Source organism: Hevea brasiliensis, chromosome 16, assembly GCF_030052815.1.
Source record: "Hevea brasiliensis isolate MT/VB/25A 57/8 chromosome 16, ASM3005281v1, whole genome shotgun sequence".
Classification (NCBI taxonomy): Eukaryota; Viridiplantae; Streptophyta; class Magnoliopsida; order Malpighiales; family Euphorbiaceae; genus Hevea; species Hevea brasiliensis.
Window position 1 is genome coordinate 57,148,636 of NC_079508.1, and position 20,111 is coordinate 57,168,746.

The 20,111-nt window shown below is 33.4% G+C and overlaps 2 protein-coding genes across 4 annotated transcripts; one reads left to right on the top strand and one right to left on the bottom strand.

Annotated features, from left to right (window-relative positions):
• The first annotated feature begins 2,029 nt into the window (after positions 1 to 2,029).
• LOC110666400 (AT-rich interactive domain-containing protein 6-like) lies at positions 2,030 to 10,898 on the top strand. 2 transcript variants are annotated; one of them, XM_058137482.1, is made up of 14 exons: positions 2,031 to 2,194; positions 2,333 to 2,370; positions 2,531 to 3,596; positions 3,699 to 3,738; positions 5,114 to 5,166; positions 7,251 to 7,296; positions 8,230 to 8,322; positions 8,983 to 9,090; positions 9,199 to 9,250; positions 9,352 to 9,427; positions 9,556 to 9,622; positions 9,707 to 9,757; positions 10,390 to 10,482; positions 10,611 to 10,898. In XM_058137482.1, the coding sequence occupies exons 3-14, from the start codon at positions 2,539 to 2,541 to the stop codon at positions 10,710 to 10,712; spliced, it is 1,839 nt and encodes a 612-aa protein (XP_057993465.1). In that variant the 5' UTR covers positions 2,031 to 2,194; positions 2,333 to 2,370; positions 2,531 to 2,538; the 3' UTR covers positions 10,713 to 10,898. The 2 variants fall into 2 exon arrangements, with proteins under 2 accessions (XP_057993464.1, XP_057993465.1); XM_058137481.1 differs by lacking the exon at positions 2,333 to 2,370 and having other exon boundaries at positions 2,030 to 2,194.
• Positions 10,899 to 12,236: 1,338 nt separating this feature from the next.
• On the bottom strand, positions 12,237 to 16,772 carry LOC110666399 (serine/threonine-protein phosphatase 7-like). Of its 2 annotated transcripts, XM_058137948.1 has the most exons (6): positions 16,158 to 16,772; positions 15,957 to 16,061; positions 14,605 to 15,099; positions 13,914 to 14,060; positions 12,705 to 12,812; positions 12,237 to 12,511 (listed from the first exon to the last, which is right to left on the bottom strand). In XM_058137948.1, the coding sequence occupies exons 1-6, from the start codon at positions 16,476 to 16,478 to the stop codon at positions 12,431 to 12,433; spliced, it is 1,257 nt and encodes a 418-aa protein (XP_057993931.1). In that variant the 5' UTR covers positions 16,479 to 16,772; the 3' UTR covers positions 12,237 to 12,430. The 2 variants fall into 2 exon arrangements, with proteins under 2 accessions (XP_057993931.1, XP_057993930.1); XM_058137947.1 differs by having other exon boundaries at positions 15,957 to 16,772.
• Positions 16,773 to 20,111: the final 3,339 nt, after the last annotated feature.

Consider the following 20,111-nt stretch of genomic DNA (forward strand, 5'->3'; position numbering starts at 1 on the left):
ATTTGGATTTACCATTTAGGATAATCGAACAAGGTATTCAAACAGATAATAGAGTGTTTGGGTAAATGATGAGTTGTTCAGATAAATCACGAGGAGTTAGGATAAGACATAAAATGTTTAGATAAGGTACAAAGTGTTTAGACAAGATATAAGATATTCAAACAAGATATAAGGAGTTCGAATAAAAAAAATACTATTTTAGAAATCGGACGCAAGTTATTGGGATATACTATATCTCCACTGAGAATGTTATATAATAAGGCATTGTGTTTCGCAATATATTAAAGAAAATAGTTGGATATAAGTTGATAAAATCTCAAGTATGGCAGAAAGGCATTATCCCTTACTTTTTATAAATAGAAATCATGACATTAGCCAAAGTACATAATATATTCATTTTATATTTTCAGTACTTATTTTTCTCTCTAATCATTTGCTGACTTGAGCGTCAGAGTAGTCTTGTTTAGGCCGCCGACCTCGTATATTCTCTTGTTGCAAGTTATACAATAATCGTTTGACAACCTGAAAATCACTAGCAACATCACTTTGTATCCTTTCTTTAAATGTGTTATGTTTCTTTTGGTTTACTAGTCTTCTTATTTCAGTATTTCGCGTCGTTGTTTTGCCAAAGTGTTTGGGATTTTTTCATTAGTAGGATTTGATAGATGATAGGTGCGTTATGGTGGTAGCATCTGCTGATCTGAGCCCGTATTTTACTGGTTTTTACCTAACCTTTGTTGTAACTCTGCTTATTTTAGTAATACAATATGGCTTATTAAAAAAAAAAAAAAACCTTTATGATTGGCTTAATCGCTCAATTTAATATAATTTTTACACTAAAATTTCGTTTATTTATCAAATAAAAACTTAAGTTATTTTTAAGGAAAATGACTTACTCTTTTTAATAGAGAAGTCATTTTATATATATATATATATATATATATATATATATATATATATATATATATATATATTACAATTAAATAATAAAAAATATTTTTTATGAAAAATAATTTTTTATTCTTAAATTATTTTATGCAAAATAAATGGAGTCTTCAATTAAATTCAATTCAATTCACTGAATAAAAATTAATATAATTAATATTTTTTTAAAAAAATTTGGAATGATGACTTTTTTAATCATATTGTAAATAGATAAATTTATTTTAACTATTAATATTTCTTTATGTGAAAGTGAGTTTCACTAATTGAATCGAATATTTTTTTTATAATTATTTCACTCTTTCCATGATTTTATTTTGCATTATTTAAAATGATATTTTTAAGTTAAAATAATTGAATAATAGTACATATCTATCCAAATATTAGCATTGATTTTCAATTTTAAGTAAAATTTTAAATTTTATCATTTTGCAGCTATTGATACTTATTTCAATTTTAGTAATTAACTTATTAATAAATAAAAATACATAAAACAATTAGTATATTTCATTAATTAGAATAAAAAATTATATTTTATTAACAGATTTCATATTTTTCATTTAAAATATACTTGTATACATTAAAAAAATATGTAATTTAACTTAAATAATATCAACAATAAACGATTCAATTATTAAAATTAAAAATGATGTTATATTTGAAGATCAAATTAATAAAATTCAAATTTTTTAGTAAAATTGAAAATATAGATAAAAGTTTGGATATATGTATATATTTTGCTTATTTGGCCTTTACGTAATTGTAATTTTAATTTGAAAATAATAGGTGTTCATTTTGTGAATAACCATGAAATTCTCATTAAGCCAACCAAAACGGAAGTAATAGTGGGCCAAAATGAAATCCAAAGGAAAAATAATGGTTTGTTCAACAAAAGGTTAGGCCCATTTCCCCATTTGATATCCACTGGTATTGGGCCTTAATCGGGCCGAGTAAAATTTATTTATCTGATTCATCCGACGTCGTTTTGGATCTAGCCAAAAAGAAAACATAAAAATACACCGTACACGTGTGGCGAATGATTAGATTAATTAATGAAATATATAAAATAATATAAGTGTAGAGGAAAATGAAAACAGCCTTTAAATAGCAGGAGTCCAGGAGAGCATATAATTAGGAGGGAGAATCAGAGGACATGCTCTGTGATATTAGGGTTCTTCTTCTTCTTCATTGAAGCCAGAAGCCTAAGCTTCTCTCCCTCATCCCGAAATCGTCCCTGTCCTTTTCATTGCAGGTAAGCTTCTGTTTCTTTTGCATGCCCTTTTCAAATTTTAGATATGCGATTCTTTCTCAATAAAGCCATCAGATTTACCACTGCAACATGTCCACATTTTGTTTTTATTTTCTGTGCATTAATACTCATTAAATTTAGGGTTTCAACTCAAGGAATGAGAACACACATAATCTAGGGTAATTTCTGATTTTCAACTCTTTCTTCAATTCATTCGACGACCTAACCCTTGTTTATTATCTTTCCTTCTTTCTTTTATAAGCGTTTTAGTTTTACCTTTTCTTGTTCTTCTTCTTCTTTTTTATTTTCCCCATCCCTTGTTTGCGCGTGTTGAATTAGAATTAGAGATGGACAATATCATAGAGAATGAGGATGAATCAGCTCAGTCACTGCCACATCCTCCAGCTGGTGACTTGCCAATTGAAGCACAGCCAGTTCCAGTTGAACAACTTGACCATGATAAAAGCCCAGAGTTGAAGACCAATACTGAACCTCTGACTGAGGCTGTCCTTATTGATAACCATGTAGAGTTGAAAACTGGTTCTCAACAACATCAGATTGAAGCAGTTTCCAATGATGACAATGTGGAGTTGAAGGCCAGTTCTCAAAACCCACAGGCTGAGGCAGCCCCTGATGTTAATAATGTGAACTTCATGTTCAGTCCAAAACAACATCATACTGAAGCAGCCCCGAGTGATAAAAGTGTGGGGTTGAAGACCAGCCCTCGAAACCCTCAGGTACAGTCAGCCCCTAATGGTAATGATGTGAACTTGAGTTCCAGTCCAAAACAACGTCAGACTGAAGAAGCCCCTGCTCCTCGTGATAAAAGTATGGAGTTGAAATCAGCCTTACATGAATCCCTGCAGGTTTCTCCTTCCCCAACTCCTTTAGAGGGCGAGAAAAGTTTACTCAAGCCTGAAACTGAACCTGCTACCGAGAAAAGACCTGAAGCCAATGAAACTTTTGATTATAAATCTAAATATTACGGTATTGATGGCACCACCATTTCAACCAGTTGTCTTGAAACGTCTAAACCTCCTGCAAATGCCAAAGTTGAACCTTCTGAAGTACCAGAAAATAAATCTGGCCATCATGCTGGCACCCTGCTTAAAGAGCAAAATGAACCTGCTACACCTCATGCAGGATGTTCAAGCATTAAAACTGAACTTGAAAACAAGAGAGAATTGAATAATGTAATGAATAAAACAGATATTGCTACACCCCAAAGTAATGGCAACTCAAGCTCAAAGTACTCATTTCTTCTGGATGATGATCATGATGGTAACGAGTCAGGAACAGAGGATGAGCAATGGGCATTTATGAAGGAGCTTGAAAATTTCTTTAGGGAGAGGAGCATGGAGTTCAAGCCTCCTAAGTTCTATGGAGAGGGATTAAATTGTCTGAAGTAAGATTCTAGTGATCATGGAATTTCAATGTTCTGCTTTTGGTGAATGTTTTCTTTTCTTAACTTGTTTTTGGGCTAATAATATTTGCTTTTGGTGATAAGGTTGTGGAGAGCTGTTATGAGATTGGGTGGCTATGATAAGGTATGCATTGTTTGCCTCCAAATCAAATTAATATTTTCCATTTTCACCTGTATCTTTAATTAGTTTATGGACTATTAGTTGCACTTGGTTTAGGATGCTGAGTTAAAAAATTGATTATTTTGGAGCCAGAGCATAGCATCATGCGCATATAAGTGTAAATGATAACGCTCACACATGTATGCATGTACACATGCAAATACATAGGCACACTGCACATGCACAAAAGGCTGAAGTTGATGTCAAGAAGTCTTATAATTAGGCCTAATGACTAAAAAAAATTCCAATCCTTTGCACTCTTTTTTTTTTTTTCTTAATTTTAGTTGATCTTTTAATTTTGTCATTTTGGCCTAACGTTATGATATTGGTATCAGTTTTGGCCATTTTAGGGAGTGAGAACTGAAATAAGTGCGTAAAACTTGTGTACCTACCTTAATCGGCAAAAAGAATATGGTTTATATTTTTCTAGTGTTGATAATATAAAATATTATTTTTATTAATTTTCTAAAAAAATATATTTATTATTTCTTATTGGAAAATTTGGTATAAATATTTTTTTAAAGAAAAATAAATAAATTAATATTTTAAATATAACAGCATTCCAAGTAAGTAATATGTGTGGGTGTGTGTGTGTGTGTGTGTGTGTGTGTGTGTGCCCACGCACCAATTGAGATGGCTATGTAGGCTTTATGCATAGATTCCATTTGTCTCACTAAATTAGCTAAACCTCATAACAATATCATAAGGTTAGACTAGAATTGACAGAGTTTTAAGGATTGGTAAAATTGAAAAAACATGCCAAGGGTTGGTTAAAGTTGAGTTTCATTCAAGTCTTCCTTTCGTGCCTTAAGATCCACTTGTTGGGGAAAATTCCAGGCATTCTTTATGGTCATATGGTGAGGAAATTCTATTAATTTTTGTTAGACATTAAAGCATTAGGTGGACCTTACTCACTTAAGGGAAAAGGAGTAGATGAAACTTTTATCAGCTTTTGCAAGTTACAAGATTCATCAAATTCTGTATTTAAGTTAATTGGTAAATGGAGATTCTTTTATATTCATAATACTGGGAATAAAGTTAATAATTTTAATTTGCTCATTAACTTTATAGGACAAGGAAAAAGGAGAAATAAGAAGAGGAATCATAAGAATAGTTGCAAATTTCTGTGTCTTCTTTTTCTTCAGAATTTTTTAATGGTCATGTCTGTCCTGTTTAATAGTTGTACCTATGTAGGCTTTTTCTGGAGATGAATCTTTTGAATAAAGAGATATAGTTCTCTTGTTTTGTAAATTTATTCTGCATGAGTTTGTTTCATCTGAAATTTTAATATTTTTGGACTGTGTCAAATGTGCTCATAACTTTTCTTCTCATGGTGTAGGTGACTTCATGTAAGCTGTGGCGGCAAGTGGGAGAATCCTTTAAACCCCCAAAGTAAGGGACAGTATGTGTTCTGGTTACTTTTAAGTTTGTTAAAGAAAAACCAATAAATGTTCTTATATTATTGATATGCTAGCTGTTTTTATGCGTGCAATACACATGGAGGCAGGCAATCATAAAAAATTTGGTGGGGGGGTGAGAGGGGGAGATTTAATCCTATGGCTGAGACTAAGGGAGTCGGCAGCCAAGGAAATATTTTATGCTTGCATATGTGTTATGAAGATGCCTGCCGCACCCTAAAAACTTCACCTGAAAACTAGATATGACAAATAATTTCTGGGAAATCTGAAAATTACCTAGATATCTTTAATCCCTAAAGTTTAAAGAAAATATAAATATGAAAGTAATTAAACATAAATAAACAAGAATTTTATGCATTCCAAATTCCTATCCTGAATTTTAAGCATATTGTTAGAAGATTCTGTATTTAATTTTGCTCTTTGTGCAAGCCTCTTATTTTCCACATCAACAATAGGTCAGATATTCATATATAATTCCTCAACATTGGCTTGCCATGTGTACATTTCTATAATTACTAGTGAGCAGTGGGTGCTAAATCACATAAACTCTTGAGGCTTGGTTAAATAAGTTCCTCTCATTTTCAAATATTTGCACAATTTGTCATTGAATTTCATTGTCAGTACCTGGTTAAAATTGGCCAAAATGATAGTGAAATTTACTTTTGTTACACCAAACCTTATAAGAATTCATGCCATTTCCCTTCTGAAAGTGAAATTTTTAATTTTTAATTTTTAAAATAGTACTTTCTCTTGGTGGTTGCCTCCTCAATAACCCTACTGAAGTTTATCCCTATTTATCTCCATATTAGTGCCTTGAAATGAACTAATGCTTCTCATTTTTATGTTAAGTCAATTTCAAACCTCTTAACTAATGGCAGGTGAGAAAGGTAATCTAGATATCTGTCCTATCCTTAGCCAATTCATAAAGTTTTCTTTTGTGAGATGTGAAATACTCTGTCCAATTGGAAGTTGATTTCTAGTAATTAAGTTCTGTGAAGATTTTTATGTTTTTAGAATAGTCAATTCAATTACTTTCCTTTTTTACAATTTAATAAAGATATTTTAAAAAAAAAAAGCTGCAAGACATAAGACATAGGAAGAGTTAGCTATCCAAAATGCAATGTGTAATAGTTTGTTAATTGGATGTACATTTATCAAGTCATAACCTATAATTAAAATTTAATAAAGTAATTGGTAGATGCACAAAATTGTCAAATTTAACTGAAATCCATTCGGATAGTCAAATTACAATATTAAAGAGAGAGAGAGAGAGAGAGAGAGAGAGAGAGAGAGAGAGAGAGAGAGAGAGAGAGATGGATGGAAGTAGTGATGAAAAAAGCCAAGTTCGGATGGATTTTTATATCTTGTCAGCTCAAAACACTTTTGGCTCCATTTGGTTAGCTTACCATTTTTTTTCTTTTGCCTTTTGCTTTGGTTGGAAAAAAAAATGGAGCAAAAACGTTCAAAATCATTTCTTATTTTAATTGCAATTTTCTTTTCTCATGTGAAGTGAAATTCATATACTTGTCAAGCATATTTTCTGATTATTGCGTTTGTTTTCTGGCAAAACACTAAAAAGTTGTAGGAAGTACTTAGGACACAAAAAACGTAAAGCTCAACCAAACAGAGCCTTCAATAAAAAAAAAAAAAAAAAAAAAAACTAATTCAAGATTTTTAAATAGGAACTTGACAATGAAACAGGGGTCAGAGGAAGAGGAACTTGATGAAAGTATTAAAGAGAAAAAAAACAATACATAGTTACATACACATATATGTGCATGAATATGTGTATATTCAAACAGATTCAGATATCTTTTGGCCTAAAACGCTTAAACTAAAGAGGTATTAGTTATAGATATGAAGGGGAAGCTTAGGCAATGCAGTAACTAAGCTTCATTTCCATAGGATCGCACTATGTGATTATTGTTTTTGGTTGAGAGATGTATTAGTCACTAAAAAATGGTGGAGATATCGTATTACTACCTGTTTACCTTATGATGCTTCAAAAATTTTTTCCTAGATGTTTAGCATTTTGTTCCTTTCTTTTCCTTTCTGCAGGACATGTACTACTGTTTCATGGACATTTCGAGGGTTTTATGAGAAGGTGATTCTGGATGGCAAATGCCCATATTTTCCATTTTTACTTTTATTTTTTGTTGCTGTATGATTTGTTTATGTAAAAATTTGGTGGTCTGAACCTCCCTCACATGTATACATTTAAACATATTTTTTACTTTATGAAGTTATGAACCAAATACTGAGTTGGCGTCTTGTCTTCCAACTTAGTTGTAAATTTTATAATCATATTTCTATTGAGAAATGTAAGATATGTAAAGAAAGATTGAAGTTGAGAAGTAAAACAAATGTTTTATTAGAGATTAGTGTTGTTTGAAATATAAAGAAAAACCAGTAAAGATGAAGACGGGTGCCTTAGAAATTGGAAAAAAAAAAAGGAACAGATTGGTGAGCAGTTACAGAGAACAAAAAATAGGAATAGTGGGGGAAAGAGACGTTCTCCATTAAAAACAGGGAAATGGCAAGAGAGAGAGAGAGAGAGAGAGAGAGAGAGAGAGAGAGAAGTGTCAGGGAAAAAATGGTATTTGTAAAGTATTTAGGAGGAGATTAGAAGGTAGAAAATAATTTTAGAAAACTGAAAAAGTGAAAAGATAATATGGCCCATCACATGTCGATGCGTGGTGAAGAGCTTGTGTTCACATATCCTATATGGGTATCATGGGTGCACTTTGACAACATGGAGGCAATATGAATGAGAGTCAACATTTTGGTTGCTAACCGAATGAAACATAAATGTTTTGAAATGGGATTGATAAGTTCAACTGCTAGATCATTTTCCTGCTATAACTTTGAGCTTTGAGCATTCTTTCCAAATGCATGGAATTTTCTGTATATCCCTTGGATATTCTCATTTAGCTACAACTGTATGCTAATGATATAATATACATGCTTGTTTCCAATGCCAAATTTGTTTTCAAATGATTTTATACATGTTAATGTATTGTATTTTCTATTTTGTCAGGCACTTCTTGATTATGAAAGACATAAAATGTGTGGTGGTGAGCTTAATGTACCCCTTAGTTCCAACTCAGAACCCATGAACATTGACAGTCAGGTAAATTTTGAATTTCACTTATTGGACAGATTCAATTGTGTTTAGTTTGTAATCAGAACTTTTGGTTTTTCCCTCCTTGCTATAGGGCAGCTTTGTGTTTACTTTTTAATGCTACTACATTGTTAGACTGGTTGTAGTTTAGTGGAAGAGAATCAAGAGATAGGTATCCATAATTTGTTGAGGTGCTTGGAGATATGGGGTGAAGTAAGAGACTGTATATCCTTGGTCAGTTTCATTTGATTGATGCTTCATCAAATTTAGCCAACCTTCCAATCTGGTTTTTGTTGAAAACTAAAATATTTGACTGGGAACTGAACATTTTACAAATTAGATGGTTTCTACAATCTTTTTTGGGCCATTAGATGCATTTTCCAACTTAGGTGGAATAATTAGATGTTTCACATGACAATGTTATGGGTGCTCCCTTGATTTTATTTTTTGGTTCGAGTAATTTTCTTGATGGTTTATAAATGGCCATGTAAATAATTTATTTTTGTGCTAGGATTGCATCCTTCGTTGGCATCAAGTATTTTTCACTTAATAACATTAAATTTATTAATTTTAACGAGTTGGTTGCTTTACATCTCTTAAAAAAAGGATTCCTTTTTTCCCTCTTCCCCTTATTTGCAAGCATTCTTTACTTTTGCTGATAATAATCAGGAACCTGGATCGGGTAGAGCACGGAGAGATGCTGCAGCACGTGCAATGCAGGGTTGGCACTCGCAACGTCTTCTTGGTAATGGAGAAGTTAGTGACCCTATCATTAAGGTCTGTTGAAATTAATAGTTTGTGTTGTTCACTAATCTGTTTTCTCGTGCATATTCTTGTAATTATGGCAAATTTGTATAAACAATAAGACGTTTCTGTATTTTGTAGGATAAGAATTCTCTCTCTTTGCAAAAGCGTGAAAAACAGCTTAAAAGCCTTGGTAAGTAACTGGTTTATTACTTTCTTATTTATGATAGATTATTACTTTTGCATGTAACAGTGTAAACCGGTTTCCCAATTTGGATCTTTATGATATCTCAGGTTTACTTAAACGCAAGAAACCTTCATACATGGAACATGCCATCAAAGCTGCACGCACCAAAACATCCAAACCACAGTTAAGATTTGTTGCCTGGTTTAATTGCGACTGTTATTAGAAGTTTATTTAAGTTGAAAATGATGTCTTTGCAAGTATTATGCAAAGTGGTGTTGATTCAATGTTTTAATGTTTGTGCTTTTTGCTAGATTGGATGTAGAGGTAGTTGACCTTGGACCTCCAGCTGACTGGGTGAAGATCAATGTGCAGAGAACAGTAAGTTACTGCATCACTATTTGAATGGAAGTCAAAAGTAAAATCTGTACAAGTTCTTACTTGAACTAAAAAATTATCTTACAGAAAGATTGCTTTGAGGTATATGCTTTAGTACCAGGGCTTCTTCGTGAGGAGGTAAGTACCTCAATCTTCTGTATGTTTGTCTCCCTCACTGATATGTTCTCAATTATTTCCTTTTGGAAGGTATCAGGTGTCTTTTAACCAAAAAAATCATCAAACAGTTCTCGCCTGATTAGAATTACTTATCATGAGGTAGAACTAGAGGTTGCATAGGCTATTTTAGGTGCTTAATCAACTATTTTCTTAGGTGAATTTATAATATGTGCTCTAGCACATACCTATCTGGCACCACCATTTCAATATTTGGCAGTCTGAAGGGCATCAGCTTTTGTTATAATCATGTACAATGATGGAGTCAAATGAATGGCAAACTCATTATGCAAGAGTGTGGCCCTAGTCATGAATAGGCCCTTGAGACGGTCAATGTTGTGTTTGCTTGGTTGTTTCAACTGTGAATCCCGGTAATATTTGATGAGAATCTGTCTATGGATATGAGAAAGCAGCCCATGAGAGTCGATATTGATTGAAAAGATCAATTGAAGCAAACTTTTATTTACTAAATTATGTATAAATTAGGGCTGTTGCTATAATCCTGGTTTGATTCACCTTTAACCATTTTCTTGCTGGCAAAGCTTGCATGCTTGTGCTTCAGCAGAAGTACTCATGAAATTATTTTTCAAACTCAGGTCCGAGTTCAATCAGATCCAGCAGGACGATTGGTCATCAGTGGTGAACCTGAGCATCCTGATAATCCCTGGGGTGTCACTCCTTTCAGAAAGGTAGAGTTTTATCATAAGAATAGACATGAACTTAGGCTTGCCATTTCCTTGTGAAATCACCAAGTTACTACCAGGCCCACTTAATGTTTTTTTATTTTTTATTTTTTTTTTTTTTGTGTTGGTGGCAGGTGGTTAGCTTACCCTCAAGGATCGATCCACATCAAACTTCAGCTGTGGTGACCCTGCATGGACAACTTTTCGTACGTGTCCCATTTGAGCAAACAGACTAGATAGGAGTTTCGCAAATGTCTATGTCCTATCCCCCTTATATTGTACAAGTGGTTAGGAGGTTAGGGCGTAAGTTTAACAGCCCATTTCCCTCCACATATTTAAGTTTTGAACTCTGATGTATGCGACTTGTAATGGATTATTATTATTATTATTATTATTATTATAATTTCCCAATATTTAGGATGTATTTGGTGTCATTATCAGTTTTTAGTTATTTATTTTATTTTTTGAAAACTAAAAATTGTTTTGAGGTTTTTTTTTAGGACCTGCAAAGGAGAGTATAGTATTTTTTTTTTTTTTTCGCTAAAGTAAAGGAGGAGAGTAGGCTCACGGAGTACTACGATTTCAGATAAATTATGAAAATTATGTTTCCGACATTTCCGAATACATCCCTAACTTAGTTTCTCTTATTTCTGGGTAGCATTGTCCAAATTACTGGTGTATTGTTGGAGGCTCGTAGTTCTCGTAATCTGCTTTCTAATGTCCTTCGCCTTAACAATTTCTTTTCCCACTCCATAATTATTATCCATTTATGGATAAGAATTGCGCAAACATTTATAATTAAGCATCTACAATGAATACTAATGAATTAAAATAAAAACATTAGAGATGTACACCATTTTTCAGATTTAAAACTAAGTTCATAAACGCACCATTTGGTACGATGAAAAAGAACAAAACATTATTAGTCTTGAAGTTCGAAGTTATCGGGAAGGATTTCTCCTATAAATTTCTCAATGCTTGCCTCATAAGCTTTTGCCCTATTTTAATCTAATTTTAAGGCGAGTTTTGAATCTTTAGCTCAAGTTAATCTAATTTTTCAAATAATAATAAATATTATGTTTCTAAATAAAAGAAGAAAAATTCCCATTTTAAAGTAAAGATTAAAAAAATTAAAGAAAAGCATGAGAATCCTCCCCATCCCCCAACCAAAAAAAAAAAAAAAGCCCTTGAAACTCACCTATTGTGTGTTGCATCTCCATGTTTTAGCATCAAGAGTAAAATATCACTAGCGATTACTTAACTTTATAAATATTTTTATAAAAGTTATTAATTTTTTTTTATAAAACTCACTAAATTTTAATTTAATAAAATTTAATTTCATAAAAATTATTTTTAATAAGTTAATAAATTAATATAAAAATATTTAATTTTTAATTACATAATTTTATGAAATTAAATTAAAATTTAATAAATTTTATAAAAAAATTAAAATTTAATGACTTTTATAAATACACTCAAAGTGATAATATAATTAGCCTGAGCAAACAAATTCTTCACCATCTCTATTCCCTCTCCACACCCTTTCAATAGTGAGAGACTATAGATCATTTGAAGCCTTCGTGAGACGTAATAGTAGAAAATGGAACACGATGATGCAACAGCAACTAAACTACGCTAAGGGCACCAACAGGAATAGGCTCCTAAGATTTTTTGTTTTTAACCTAATTTTAACATCCGATCAAACTCTGCCAGAGTTACCTTTTTCTTGGAAATACAAAACCATCATAAACAAACAGAAAGGAAAACAACAAACTGACAAATTTATACAATAAAAATCATTATAACTTGTATTATTCCACATTCAAGGCAGCTAGCCCAAAAAAAAAAATCTACTTGAAGTAACAAATAATTGACACACAACAAAATCATGGAGAGAATACACCAACAACTCCAAAATTGCTGATTTTCCCATTTTAAAAACCTCAGATGCTCTCTATTTAGCAGTTACCATTGAAGCCAAGTCCAATTCTTCATCAGAATCAATCACATCTTCATAGTCATAATAGGCCCTTGCCTGTATAAATAATCAATGCCTTGAGAATGTGTACTTAGGCAGAAATTAAAAAAAAAAAAAAAAGTAGATAACTGTATGTATGCTATCTCCCATTATTTTTTTAAACTACCATTGGTAAAGGACATGCCATAGAGATTAGAATAAGATAAGTTTGTCATTCATTCTGCTAGCTGACCAATATAAAAGTCCATACCTCTGGTCTTGGAGCAGTTGCTTCAAAACTATGGAACTCCGGATCATCAAAATCAGGGGCTTTTAAAACTATGTATGCCCCTTTATTTTTGTATCTCTCCTCTGTTGCCTGTGTAGCAGATAAATTAGTTGGCCAGTGTAATTCAGTTATCAAAAGATGAAAAATAAAGAATCAAGACTAGTTACATGAAATCCATCAGTTTGATTTGTCAACAACTTTTTTCGTTACTCATTCGACCAACTTAGAACATTGGGAACTTATTCCAATTTTGTTTACTACATATTTATCTAAATCCAAGAAGCTACAAGAGTTAACTTATTTGGAACAAAAGCTAGAACTTGCTTCATAACCTAATATTTGACCAACGCAAAACTATAAGGAACCTATTTGAAGTTTGTCTGCACCGCACATCATCCAAGGTCATACTTGTTTAATCCATCCTTCCACCAAATCATTTGTCTACACCTGATTATTCATTGCGCCACCATGCCGTTCACTTAGATAACAAAAGAAGAATAGTCTATAGACATATATCTAACGTTTGTATCTTACTCTTAGAGTTGGAGAAGAAACCAATTATATCAATCAGCTAACTATTAGACTTCAGTTAACAACACATGTCAATGTCATTGACTGTTCAACAAAGAAATATCACATTCACATGCCCAACCAAACCTGTTACGAACCTATATAACAAAAAAATCCTGTGTCTTTCCATTACCAAAACCCTACAGAAATATTAAGAACTCATCAGAAAAATTTTGGTTATTCAAACATGACATTCTACATTCAAACCAGTGAGAAATCTACAAAAATTTTGCAAATAACCAACTATGACCCCAGAAACATACTTGTTTTCAAAGCTCAAACCCAGATCCAAATAATAAAGTCCAAAACAAATATTGGATACAAATCTCAACGAAAAAGGAAAGCTTCATTTTCATGTGAATGTATTATAATGGAAACATAGACATCAAACTTTTCCAGCTCTGATATCCCATATTGGCCTGAGGCAAACTATATGTAGAGGACACAAACATACATGTAAACTAGACTATACAAATATCAAATCTTTTACACATAAGGAAAACACCATCCTTGGTGCTAAGCCAAAGGATGCAAAACGCTTATCTTCCCATGTAAAATATCAAGGAGATGCATATGAAATCTGAAAAGAGTACAGTATCAAAAAGAAGAATTCAAGGAAACCTGAAATTGTGGGTAGTCTGGAGCACTAAACACAGTAATTAGCTTTCCTGACTCTACAACATGATCTATGGTGTACCCTTCATCCATCCCTGCAAGACCAGGCCTCTTTTCTCTTGCATCAGGACCTTCATGGGATCTGATTATTAGCTACGACAACAACAACAAACCATGATTGTGATATCAGTATTCCAACAGTTTTACACCAGCTTATTCACAACATTAATAGCTGAATTTTGTCTGATATAGATACACAAAGCATTTTTCCATACCTCAAATTTACGCATACAAAAAAGAATATTTATTTTTTTCAATTATTGTGTTAATTTGCCAAAGTTCTTCCCAAGTAACTACTCAGAATAATCAATACAATGTCAACTTGGACGGGTACAATGAGTGGCATATGCAAGGGGGGAGGGAAGGGGAGAGAGAGAGAGAGAGAGAGAGAGAGAGAGAGAGTCATTAGTCATATACTAGCAAAATCATTGTCAGCATCATGCAAAAACAGAAATTCTATTGTACTTCATACTTCAAATTTAGAATTATTAACAGATCACGAATATTCTCAAAATTTGGCTAGACTTAAAAACTCTTGTTTGGTATTAACCAAAATCGTCCAATAGGATGCCAAAGTTGAGAGACAGATTATAAAACAACCACATCAGCTTAAAAGAAAATTCAAATATGGCAAAACCTTTAGATGGAATTTTTTCAAAAATTCTTCGGTACAATCAGGTCCCCACAATAGACCAATGCCTCTTTCTTTATTCGGTGAAAGTCCAGGTTTCATTGTTGGATCAGACCATAAAACATCACCAGGAATCAGGTTCAAACCTTCCCATGGAGGGTCAAGAACTGATCTTCGAGCCGTGGACAATTCCACAAAAGAACCAAGGGATAAAGGAGCGGCCTCAGGATTAAAAATTATTCTCCGGTTCTTCTTTCCTTTAGACCTCTTTGATTTGGGGATTGAGACACTGCGGAAAAGTCCCCCATGAGCAGTATATACACGGCCAGCTATAACAGAGGCCAAGGGAAGCCCTTCGAAGCATCCCAAACACTTCCTATATGCATGCTTACCTTTATCATCGTACTTCACCAAAACTTCCTTCTCAAAGCCATAAACAGACGTGCAATACTTGGATTCATGATTGCCACGGAGGAGATGCACTCTATGTGGCAAAAAGACCTAAGCAAAACATTGTCCCATATATATTATTTGATGACAAGAAAAAGCAAAGGTCAATTTTTAGACACAAAATAAGTAGTATGTACCCTGAAGATTACAATTGTCATACAAAAAACGAGTACATTACTGAAATACAAGAGTTAACAAAGAATTGAGTAAATCCTAGAGTAAATCAAATTATAAATCAAATGGTTGCTCAAATAAAACTACTATTACCGAAGAGCCCTAGTACCTCGGCAATATGATGAAATAGGCTTGAACTAGATTTTTTGCTGCAAAAGATTGATACTGTGTCTTAATAATTGTTCCAAGTTCTACATTGTTTAAAAAAAGTGTGAAGTACTTATTCTTGCAATATCTAATTAAATAACAAATTTAGTGGGAGTGCAGTCTGAAGTATAAGGGAAGATCATAAAAATATAAAGTGAATTCCGTGTAGCTAGATCTTCATTTCATTTCAAAGAAATCAGCTTTGTCTTAAAAATCCCTTTCATTTCCTCAGTGAATTGAAATGATCAAAAGATTGCTTGTCACAAGATCAATATTAGATCAAGGTAAGATTGCAGGAATAATTCAGCTTTCCTTGTAACTCAGCCAATAAATTTGAGAATGCATTGTATATTCGAAGTCAATATCTTATAATAACTTGTGCTATGGTATGCGGCTACTATGCCATAGTTTTCTTGCATTAAATATGATACAGGTATTGAAACCATATATTTATAATTGTCGGATAAAAAAAAGGAATTCAGTATTTAATAATCGATGCGAGGAGCATCTGAATCCTTGACAAGTCTGGAGAGGTACAGAAAAATGACATCTTGAATTATACAGAGAGAAGCAGTATAAAGAGTTACCTTCCAAGCTAACAAGAGCAAGAAGGTCTCGAGACCCCAAGCGCCTCGGTCAACGTAATCACCATTGAAGACGAAGAAGCGATTATCAGAAGGGAATCCAGCATCCTGCAAGAGGAAAAGGAGGTCATGGAGTTGGCCATGAACGTCTCCAACAACAACAACAGCGGAATCAGGAAGCGAAAGGCAATCGTTAATTCTAACGCAATTTGGCTCCTTGTGAAGGATCTTGGAAGCGGTGAGGACGAGAGAGTCGAAGACAGAAACAGGCAAGACGGAGGGGAAATCTGAGGGAGGGAGATTTCTTGAAGACCAGTCCAAGGCAGAAGAGAAATGTCGAATCCAGTCGAGGGTGAGCTTGGAATCGGGAGGCCAAGAGAGAGGGATGTCAACTGGCGGTGAAGAGGTGGTGTTAGCAGAGGAGGAGGAGAAGCAGGCGGTGGTGACGGATTCATCCGGTGAATTTTGGGCGTTGATTGGTTTTGGATCTGGTGGGCAAACAGGTGGGGAAGAATCTGATGACATGTCAATTTCAGAATTTAAAAAAAAAAAAAAAACAAAAAAAAACAAAGGAAAATTCTGTAGGAAACCCAAGAAACGAACTATGCAGCTGGGGAGAGAGTGTTGAAGAAGTCTGGCAAAGTGCAGAAGTGGGAAAGGGACGAGTAAGATGAGCTGTGGCTTAACTTTGCATTAGCATAAATTAATCAAATTAAAACAGCATAATTTAGCAGACAACTGATTGTAATAAAACAAATTAAAATTTTTAGTTTAATATTTGTTTGATGAACCATCTTCACCAAAATTACAGAAACAGTTATGAAAAAAAAATAAAATAAAATTACAGAAACAGTGTTCTTTTCGTTACCATCAAAGTACTTGAGCATTTGTTCTGATTTTTTAGGCATGATATGGCTACTCTCCTAGTAAGGAAATTATTTGGGTGGAATTTCTCAATCTATTTCTCGCCTTGTTTCCTTAGATGTTTCTGTTTTTAATTAAATCCTTTAAAAAAATATATACAACTGATCAAGATTACAATCGTTGATGAAAGAAATCTTGATTTTTTTTATTTTTAATCTCCGGTAATTCCTTCCGGTCGGTCCAGAGGGTGGCGGTGCTGCAAAGAGCGGGAGGCTCTGTTTGGGTCCCTTGGATATTAGGAGTAGGGTTGACAGGTGAATTCTACTCTTTGAGTTGGGCCTGGTTAGAGGTTGGATTTGATTTGTAAAGGGCTTATACCTTCATCTGATGTGATTGCCCTCTATGCGAAAACTGGCATGTGAATGCAAATGTATCGTATCTAGCATTCAATAGGAATTAGCGAGACGTATAAAGTCTAGTATGTTTACCAATAGCAATCAACAGCATGTGGCGCCTCTGCCAACGTCTCTATGATTCATTTGGTTATCTTTTGGATCTCTGGGAAATTATTCCCGTTATTACTTTATCAACTACTCCTCTTTTTTATCTTATTATCCATTAGACAGAACAAAAGAAATTAAAATTAAAAACTAAGGGGTTATAATTTCACAAACGAAGTGATTGAGCAAACCAAACCAATTATTAGACTAACCTATAGATCAAATCAATTCGTGAACAATGCTGATCCATTTGGTTGATGGACAGAAAACAGTCGAAAAGGAAAAAAAAATCTAAATGGTGATTTCTCCTCTTTTCACTGGTTTTTGGCAAACAAACAGACTTGAGTTATTAAAATAATAAATAGTTTTAAACTTCTTAAAATTGAATTACTTTTTTAATTAAATTTCTGTTAAATTATAAAAGTTGAGTTGTTGTGCTTTCATTTGTTGGGTACACCACATCATCCCCATGATGTGGCCCCCGGGACCATGGGATAATTTCTGTGGATCTCTTTGTTATGTATTAGGCTTCATCCTTTTAAAAAAAAAAAGTTCAAACTTAAATCCCTTTTATTGAATGTTACTTTTGACAAAAAGAGAAAAAAAAAAATATCAATAAATTTTAGTTTATTATTATCAAAATTATTTTTAAAATTATGAGATTTTAAATTTAAATTTTGATAAGATGAAATTATACCGAAATAAGTCTATTACGCTGAACATTCATTGACAAAGATTTCAAGCTGTTGGAGAGAAAAAGTGCAGTTGGGAGGCCTGATTTGCATAAATATGACATAAGGGCTTGGGTTGCGCCGGTGGAGAGCAGAAACTGCCCGATTGCTTAGACGCGTATGTCTGTACATGTTGGCACAGGTCTCAGCGACCCACCTGTTCTTCACCAACAAAACAACAAAATATCCATTTTCAATCATTCAGACGCTGCACCAGCAGGAGTTGCTGACCACCTTCCCATGCCCATCTTTTATTCTCCTCGTTCAAATCCCAGCCTCTAATTATTTATGCATTTACATGCTCTCGATCTTGTTAAACTATTAAATTCAGTATTATTTATTTTAATGTAGGCTAATTCTATTTCAAAGCCTAATGCCATAACTTTGTAAATGTTATAATTATATATATTTTTTTCATTTGTCCTCGTTTCCTCTGCGATACAAATAAAAGGTAAGAGTTGTTGACGTTGATTCCGGAATCACCCATTGATTATACACAAATTTGGCCATTATTCTAAGCTACTTTTGTTCAGTCACCTAATTTGAAAAGAGACACTTGCACTTCTTTTTCCTTGTATCATATGGCTCTACCACCCTAATTATACTTACGAATTAAACTAATCCAACTCATAATCTAATCATATCCACGTTAAACATATCTGACGTTCCCCATGAGACCGTCCAAACTAATAAAACCCTCCGTTTTTCCAAGTTTCCAGACACACCTTTTCTCTTTTCTCCTTCCAAAAAGTCATCCTTCAACCATATTTATATCAGCACGCAAAAGACACAGACGACCATTTGCTCCTTCATCAATCACAGTAATGAGTCATTTGATGATGGGCTACTCCAAGATTGGGAGGAGATGCCATGGAGTAGGCAGAGGTTTCAGGCTAAAACCAAAAAGATTTTCAATTCAAAGGTTACGCACCAGGTTCTTCCACTTGTTCAAACTCTTGTGTAGATGGAAATCTTCATATGGCCATGCTCTACAATCTTTAAAGAGAGGTATGAGTAGAAATGATTATAGTATCAAGAGAAACAGAAGCAGCAACAGCAGGAGGAGTTTAGTGGTGGATGTTTCCGGCCACAACTCCGATCGAGGCGACTGCAGAATGAGAACGTTCGGTCGCTCTAATTCTTTTTACTCTGAAGCCATTGCAGATTGTTTGGAGTTCATCAAGAGGTCCTCTCTTTCTGTGGAGCAGAAACAACTCTGCCCAAGACAAGGCATATATTAATTTCCATTAATTATATTTATCAATAGTAGTTTGATGATTTTTGTATAAAAGGGTATTTGCTGTCTGTTTTTGGGTTTCAACCATACATTTTGTTAGTATTACTAGAGTTTTGCTTGCCTCCAATCCTTGGAGAGTGCTTGGAAACTTGATCCTTATGTTCTTTCTCTGTAATGTGTACATATGTCATCCTGCCATGGATTTTCTCGAGAAAAGGAAATTAAGGTTTGAATTATTCATGTTGTTATTGGTTTATGCTGGAAAAATGATCCATGGGGTGCCATTCTTGGGAAAGGAAACGGTAGGTATGAAACAATGATTCTAAAATTTGCATTACCACCTACCCCATTGCCATTTTTTGACTAAACGAAAGAAGAGAAGGTCAATGATAAAAAGCCAAAGCTTTTGTTGAAATTTAGAACGAGGTGCCATTATAATTTTGGAACTTTATGAAAAGTTCACAGGTTATGCCTTAATGCTGATGCCCATCTTTTAATTATTTTACTCTTGATGACTGATCATGTTGATGCATGTACTACAGCCTTTCTCGCTAATTTATTTGACATTGGCATTCCCTAAAAATTCATCCGCTCGATTTTAAATAGAATTAAATAAAAAAAAATTAATTAATCAAAAAATAAAAATATAAAAATTAACCTGAATCGATATCATAAATTGAATCGAACCTATCGCTTGCTCAGCACCGTATGACTAGATGTCAAGCATTCTTTTTTTTTTTTTTTTAATCAGATTGAGCATTCCTTCCTTAGTCAGATGACCTATTTACTTTGATATAAATTGTCAAGTTGCTGCATAAAATATTGA

Coding starts and splice junctions, on each gene's coding strand:
- LOC110666400 (XM_058137481.1), top strand. CDS start 2,539: ATGGACAATATCATAGAGAATGAGGATGAATCAGCTCAGTCACTGCCA. Junction 5,167..7,250: donor GAATCCTTTAAACCCCCAAA/GTAAGGGACAGT, acceptor TCCTTTCTGCAG/GACATGTACTACTGTTTCAT. Junction 10,483..10,610: donor GTGTCACTCCTTTCAGAAAG/GTAGAGTTTTAT, acceptor TGTTGGTGGCAG/GTGGTTAGCTTACCCTCAAG.
- LOC110666399 (XM_058137947.1), bottom strand. CDS start 16,478: ATGTCATCAGATTCTTCCCCACCTGTTTGCCCACCAGATCCAAAACCA. Junction 14,061..14,604: donor TGAAAAAATTCCATCTAAAG/GTTTTGCCATAT, acceptor TTGTTGTCGTAG/CTAATAATCAGATCCCATGA. Junction 12,512..12,704: donor CAACTGCTCCAAGACCAGAG/GTATGGACTTTT, acceptor TTATTTATACAG/GCAAGGGCCTATTATGACTA.